Raw genomic sequence first — 7,797 nt, 5'->3', positions numbered from 1 at the left:
AAGTGTTGTACTCTTCACTGCCGAGGTCTCTGCTAGTGCAAATAAGTATAGCTCTACTTCACTTCATCAGACTAGACTAAGTATATCCTCTGAGGATGCAGACTGATATGCATTCCACTTTTTGTTTTTGCAACCTGAAAAGCCTGTTTCATATTTTTTTGCAGGAATTTATATAAATATCTTCAACTACAGGATGACATTAATTTCACTTTAAAAAAAAAAAAAGACAGTATATCAATGTATTCTTTAACATAAAAGTGAAAATGAACTCCGGGTATTAAAAAAAAATTTATTAAGATTTTTATCCATGAAAGATTGGTACTACAATCAATGTAACCATTTAATCAGTCAAGTATGTCTGTTATAGGCAGGCACAACATTACAAAAGAGGCAAGTACAATGCCCGATTAAGCAAATACAGTCTGAATATCTATTCATCCACTATTTCTGAAAACAGAATTACCAAATATCCACCAGGGAAAAAGATGAACTAATTTAGTTTCTCTTTGGCATACTTATCAGGACAATGAATTAACTACAAAAGTCTTCTATTGCTGCCAGTGCTGTGAAGAAAAAAGTACTGAATGGACGATTATATGTCAGAACTCACTTTTAGTACTCAGGCGTCTGGCCAACGTATCAGAACTGGTGACAAAAGACAGTTCAGCTGCCAATGCTTCACGAGGCAGACAAGGATTACATTGTTTTATACTGCAGTTTTGTTGAAGGTATAAAAAAGAATTACAGTAAATTTATGCACAGTACATACATATTACACACAGTTATATAAATACCCATGCTGTGGCTGGACTTTAGGAAGTTGCTTTATCTATAAGAAAGCTAGTATCAGACCTCCCAACATCCATTCAATACACATTGCACTTCGCATCCAGTAATATGTTCATTTCTGTACCTCTCTCAAAAATAGATTTAAAACAGAAGCGAAGAATAATATTGAATCTTTCCATAAACTTTTTTTTTCTTATTTACATTGTAATATTCCATTATACATAAAGACTGCATTACGATACATTATCTTTATATAGCTTTTTGTAATACATACAGCTTGAAGCTATTAACATCTTAGTTTGGGAACAGAGATATGACCTATAAGATTATTTAAAACAATTTTAGCCTTAATTTTGCTTTAGTTTGTTTCACTGAAACCACTCTTTGACAAAAAAAATTCCTCCTTATTGGGGAGGAAAAAAACAACCCATGTTTAAACCATCACTGGATTTCCTTAAACCACTGAGAAACTTAGAAACCATAATCATTTTTGCATAATTATACAGCCACTTCAAAGGCCTGTTACTTTTAAATTTAGAACATGAATGACAATTGCGACCACATCTTTAAATTAATTTTTTTTGTACTTTCAGATACTTTTCAAACGTAAAACAATGAAAACACAATCATTAATCATACATAATCTTTGTACAACTGGGAAGAGCTCCTATTTTATTAGGGAAAAAATGAACATGCACACACCCCCATTCACAGAGTGAGAACATAAACTACAGCAGCACTTGTCTCAAATTATGGTGCACATGGTTGCAATACGGGGTATAAAACAAGAGTAGAATTTCCAACATCTGTTAAAACACAAAAAAACTTATTGTACAAAAAGTCATTCACATTCTTTGCAATGAAGTGAGGAATCAGCTGTTTAGCTTTCTGGACTCTCCAGTCGGCAAACCCCTCCTTCTATTGCCACGGACTGTCCTGCCACAGCTCCAGGAGGAAGTCTTGAAATGTGAGTCTGTGGAAAAGCCAAGAGAGTGTTATCAAATAGGAAGAGAGGCAAAATTATACAGGACACAGAGCAAGCTTGTAAATATCAAACAATTAATATGTTTAATTACTGCAGTCTGAAGGGCGAATTACAAAGCAACTTCAAAAGTTGCAAACAACTTGGATTCTTTTCTATTTTGTTTGTGCTAGTGTTTAACACATGAAGAGAAGGACCATGACAGATGTGTAGAAAAGGTAAACTGGATAACCCAGTCCACTGAGAATAGAAGAAAAGATAATTCATCATGAAAAGAAAAATAACTGTGGTCTTCCATGGCTTGTTAGCTTATTCCTTATGAAGATTCAAAGAAATTTAGTACTGCATACAGAAATATGCTTTACAGAAGCCCAAGACACAATAAAATATTTGACAGAGATAAACTTGCACCTTAGAGCATAAGCCAACTGCAATGATGAAAACGCCAAAAAAAATTCTCTGCATAAAATACCTACTGGTCCCCCTAAAAAAAAAAAAAAACACAAAAGTTTCCTCTAGAGTATTTGTTGTCCATTGTCAAATAAAAGGACCCAAAGAGCAATGTGTTTCTGTCAACAAGCATCTTTCTATTGAGAAGTTTTAAGTTTTAAAAGCAGGTCTTTAGATGGTTCTGTAATATTTCAGCAATAAACTGGGCATATATGCATGTGCATATAGCAATTTAGCTTACAACACTGCTGTAATTCAGTGACACTAAAAATCTGTTAAAAATCCTTTCTATTCTGTGGTACATCTCGTTACTGATGGGCAAAAGTATTCAGCTATTAAAAGATATTTTGATTTATTCTTAAAAGTAATGACAATCTTTTTTCCTGTGCATGTTTTTGGACTGTGGAAACTGCTTCCATTTTCATCTACACTGTTGATTTTGAGCTACAGCAGAGTCATTTTCAGATATATTGATGGCTTTCATATAGAGCCAAGGGCTAAGTCAGTGTGTAACCAAACCAGCAAAGAGCAGCGTGTTTCTACAGACTTTGCTGTTTCCAGTTTTCAGAGCTGCTGAGTGGATTCTGGTAAAACACTAAAAAGAGCCCTAGTGGAAGTCTAAAATGCAATGGCGCTGATAACAGCATTTCCCCGGGCTTGAGGCAGAAGGTGTCATCAGCTAGAGCTACTCCCTAGCCACCCCTCCCACCAAAGCAGAAGCACTTCATTCCCCTCACGAGTAACAACTTTCATCAAGTGATTCGTTAAAGCTCAAAAAACTTAATGCTTAAACAATTATTGAATGACTCCTACTATGATATAAAGCTCACAACAATGAAATTGCTGGCACGAGAAATTACCGGTTCCTTTAGGTGCAGCCAACTACATCTTTAAGTTTTTGTGTGTACATTATCCCATTTAAAAGATTGAAGTGCTGCAAAATGTGTAACTTGCAGTGAGGCAATGGGTTGCAGGGGGGTTGGACTAGATGATCTTTAAGGATTCCTTCCAAACCATTCCATGGTTCTATGATGTAAAAGTTCCCTAAGAGGAACTTCCATCAATTCAACAGGAAGATTTTTGAGGCTGTAACCACAATTCATCGCATCACAGAGACTTTTTGTATTTCAGAAGCAGCTTCTTTCAATTCCTTTCTTGATAAGGGTATCCTGGTGTCTGCTCTTAGGTGGTCTTGTTTTCAGCTAAATTACAGAATGAGATTTAATTAAAAACATTTAAAGGTTTTCATTTTACTGTTAAAACTTTGATCTCTGGCCTTCCTGCTTGATATATGAACATCTTCCTACTTTCAGAACAATTTTGGTTACGACCATGATTTACCACTTCAAGAAGAAAAGATTCCTTTCAAATCTCTTAGTTTCCCCCAAATCTTACTGACATTTTTTTAAGAAGCTTTTTCCTAAGTTTAAAAACAGAGAGAGAGAGAGAGAGAGAGAGAGAGAGAGAGAGAAAGAAAAAAGAAAAAAAAATAAGAAAGAAAAAAGGGTATTTTTGATTTTAAGAGCAAAAGACCCAAGACATTTTTCCAGGTCTGTTAAGTTTTGTAACTGAAAAGTGGGATAGGATGACAATGTACAAACAACATTGTTTGAAGGGCATTGTACCAACCTTTCCTCGGTGGAAGAATGCCTTTGAGATACTAAAGTGAGATACTAAAATCAAAGCAAACCTGTGGGCCAATCTAAATCAAACATCATTTGTAAATGAGGACATTTACACAGTGATCAGTCAGAATTATTAGCAGACCGTAGCAGCAAGACAATAAAAAGCATGGAGGCTCAAAGATGATTCCAGGAGGCATAAGGGAGGAAACTTATTACCAAAATGTAAGAAGTATTAGCACTATCATGATTATTATGAATCTTATAATCACTTTTTTCCTTATAAATACAACAGACTTTATTTGTTGAAATTAGATTTCTCACTGGAATTATGAATTAATCTTTTGCATAGGCTTGATTTAACCCACAACCCAAAGTTAAATGCCTAGTACACACTTACATAACTGCAGGAGCAAAATGTGAGACTCCATCGAATCTACCTGAAATTTTATAGATCACGCTATTCAAAAGTTAGCTGAGCATAATATCCTAGTAAGATCTTGAGCAAGGGAAGGAAAAAAAGACCAAGAGAGGATAAACAGATATTTAATATCTGTCAATACATCATCAAGTAGCTATGCTTACATAGCTGTCCAAAACACATTTCCTATTAAACAAAAACAAAAACGCATTTTGTATACAAAGAAAAACAAGTTTTCCATAAAAAAGGAACAAAACCAAACCGACAACAACAAAAAACAACACTACTTACTAGCACACGTACATTTCCATTTACAGAAACACCCAAACCACATATTAACAAAACCTTTCTTTAATCCTTTACTTGCATCCTGTTTATTTGCACTTTGTACGATGAAGCAAATACAGATGCTTACACTGACTACTGCTTCTTACTTCCACCAATGTCTGCTTTAGGTAGAACAAAATCCACACAGATACAAGATGAGAGTATTTAAAATACGTTTACTAATAAGTAATATCAAAGGATAATATTGCCATATCAGGACAACTTCAGATAAACTCCCAAGTGAATTCTTACAACTTCCCTTGTTCCTAGCCATAAGAATGAACTCTAGTAAATAAAAAGAAACATCAAAGAATATTTAAGATTTTAAAAATGCAACCACAGAACTTATTTGTACCGTTTGCTACATTTTTTTTTACCTCAACATCATATTTATATTAAGTCCAGATTGTACAATGGATTGGATTTAGATTTAAAAATATATATATAAAAAAAAAAACAACCAAAAACACTGGAAAGCTTTTAATTTTTTTAATTTGATTAGTCCATCAGCTTTAACACTTGAATGAACCTACATCTAGGGGAAATTGCACCTGGGAATATACAAATAAGAAAAGAAAAAAAAAAAAGTTTGGAATTAATCCTCCACTAAGCTTCACAGAAGTTTCTCCTTGAGGAAACAGTATGCTAAGGAAAGGTAAATCAGGAATGGCAGGGCTATCCAGATCTTTAGCTCTATAAATGGAAATTTTACTGTCCCTGAGAATATTTTGAGTTTCTTTGTTTTCCTAGCAAAAAGTGAGGTTGGTGACACCTAGCAGAAACACAGATTCTGACAGAATGGACTAAGAAACCACATCATCACTGCCTGTACTAAGCTACTTGTCTGTAGCTTAGAGGGAAAATCTCATGCCCACTATTAAAAACGAAAATAAATAAATGTTAGATGAAGTACTTGATTTTGCCTTTTTCCCCCCACCTACACAGCACAACCAAGCTAACCAGCCTTCAGACACTGATTCTTGCTCTGTGTGTACTTGTCATCAAAAATATAACAAAACAAAAATTAATCCCTCTTTCCCTCCTAACTAAACCACAGCAACTAACTCCCACAACCCCAGACACTGTCCAAACTTACTGTCTCTCAGTCCCTTTTGATCTACACTGGAAAGCTCCCCACTGCCCTGCAAGTCCAAAACTAATTGGTCATCCTGCCCTGGAATAAGTGTTAACTGCTACAGAGATTTCATCTTTTCATCAAAAACATTTGATTTTTTTTTTGTAATGTATTTTTAGTATATTTTTTAAATACAAGTTGTGCCAAGACTTTCTTTACTTCATGTCTCTCAGATAAAGTTTCTGAAACAACTTTGGGGCCAACTAAAGACTTAAAGTCTTTAAAGAGCTAGTCTCCTCCTTTTATTCACATAAAAGTACGAGTTTGTCACATCAGCTTCATTTTTTTCATTAAAAGCATAGATACAGTGTAGAATTAATATAATGCCTAAGCCAAAAGACAGACAGCACTACATGAGAAAACTGAAGTCAATCAAATACTGCCAAGAGAACAGAGCACAACTACCAGATGGCAGCACATTCAGTTCTTAAGCAAGTCAAGGGAGTACTTCATGTGTTTAGCTTTCTTATTACACGCTCAGGATGTGCTTTGGACAGAATAATGTATAAAACAAACTTTTTCCATTCATTACACTATTGAGATGAAATATAATGAAACAGAGACTGAGGACATCATGTACTTAATTAAATTGCTTTCTACCACCTTACTTGTTAAATAAAAAGAGTACCAAACCCATATATTCGTTAGAAACTCAGAATCACTCAGATGTCTACAAGCTTTCTAGCTGGGTATGCACTTCCACCATGAAAACCATCTGGACCTACTGTCATTATCTTCTCTAGGCAGTAACAGCCCATTCTGGTGGCAACAGTCATCCCCTGCTGCTCCGTCTCCTGGGAAGCTCTCCTCCATCACAGTCTGAATGTATGCCTGCCATATGACAGGAGAGGATGCCCTGAAAAACACTGACAACCGCTGCTATCACAACATTCCATACACAACTCTCTCTTGGCAGAAAAAAAATAAATATATATATATATATATATGGGGGGGTGCTCCAGAAGGATTGTCCCTGTGGGCAAGACAGTCATACTGATGGCATGCTTCTGGCTCTCAGGCACTCAGAATAATGGTTCTACACACAGGTTACTCAGGAACCTAACAGTTTTCCAAGCTCAAATTCATTCTGTGGGTTAAATATATAATTACACACAATTGGTGCATCTAAAAACTTTAGGACAATGTGTTAGAAACAAATGAGATTTTCAGAAAGTCGAAAACTAAAGTATTTTAAACTCCTTGTATCATTCATACACATTCTTCATCTAAAGCTATGTAGCAATTCATCATCTATTCAGCTCATCACTCCAGGCAATTGTAGAGGTATTTTAGAATACTGCCATATGTTTTAAAACTTGATATTTACTAGTCTGAATTGCAGGTGCTAAGTCAGGTCATTTTATTTATATTTGCATACCTAGATACATAATGTCCTCTACTCTGCTCTGCTCTAAGATATAACAGCCAAATATGAGGAAAATTCCAGAACTTCTGGCTTTGTGCAAGAACTCAACCCAACAAATTTAACTTATCTTCCCATCTCAAAGCCCATAATTTCCATGAAGGTCAGTAAGCCAAATATTTTAACTGGTATCTCAGCACTGAAGGTTATTTCCAACAAGTATAAATACCTTATTTTTATGAGAGAACTGGATGCTCTACTGTATGCACAGAGTTATTTCCAAGTAAGAATTTCTGAATGATTCCCCAGTCTCCAGACATGAGTGCAGATTAAAGAAAAAAAAAGATAACAGTGACATATACTTTTCCTGTCTCATGAAGTTAAAAGACTGTCTCTGTATCCTGAAATGAATGACTAAATTATTTGACTTAGTATTTCTGTTAACTAAACAGGTTTGTTAAATTTTTCCACTAATTTTCAAATTAATATTTGGATTCTTCCAAGATGTATTTCTTCACCCAATGAGCACTGGATAGCTGCCCTTCTCCTCACAAAGGGCTTTCACAAACCTTTTATTCACAAGTAAAACACAGTTTATCATCAGAAAACTTGACAACAATCACTACAATCGGTGTTTGTCATAAATATTACTTTAAACATAGAGGGAAGTAATTTTTGCTAAATTTTACAGTGTTCGTAAAGTCAAGT

At 35.0% G+C, this 7,797-nt stretch overlaps 1 protein-coding gene across 1 annotated transcript in view; it reads right to left on the bottom strand.

Moving 5' to 3' along the window:
* Positions 1 to 269: 269 nt before the first annotated feature.
* TASP1 (taspase 1) overlaps positions 270 to 7,797 on the bottom strand; it is an 83,983-nt gene continuing 76,455 nt past the window's right edge. The window contains 1 exon segment of the mRNA XM_066993414.1: positions 270 to 1,762. Coding sequence (XP_066849515.1) covers positions 1,670 to 1,762 — 93 coding nt within the window. The 3' untranslated portion in view covers positions 270 to 1,669.

The sequence above is a fragment of the Anser cygnoides genome, chromosome 3 (genome assembly GCF_040182565.1).
Source record: "Anser cygnoides isolate HZ-2024a breed goose chromosome 3, Taihu_goose_T2T_genome, whole genome shotgun sequence".
In the NCBI taxonomy this organism is placed as follows: domain Eukaryota; kingdom Metazoa; phylum Chordata; class Aves; order Anseriformes; family Anatidae; genus Anser; species Anser cygnoides.
The sequence above is the reverse complement of the archived record's forward strand: the minus strand, read 5'-3'. Positions and strand labels throughout refer to the sequence as shown.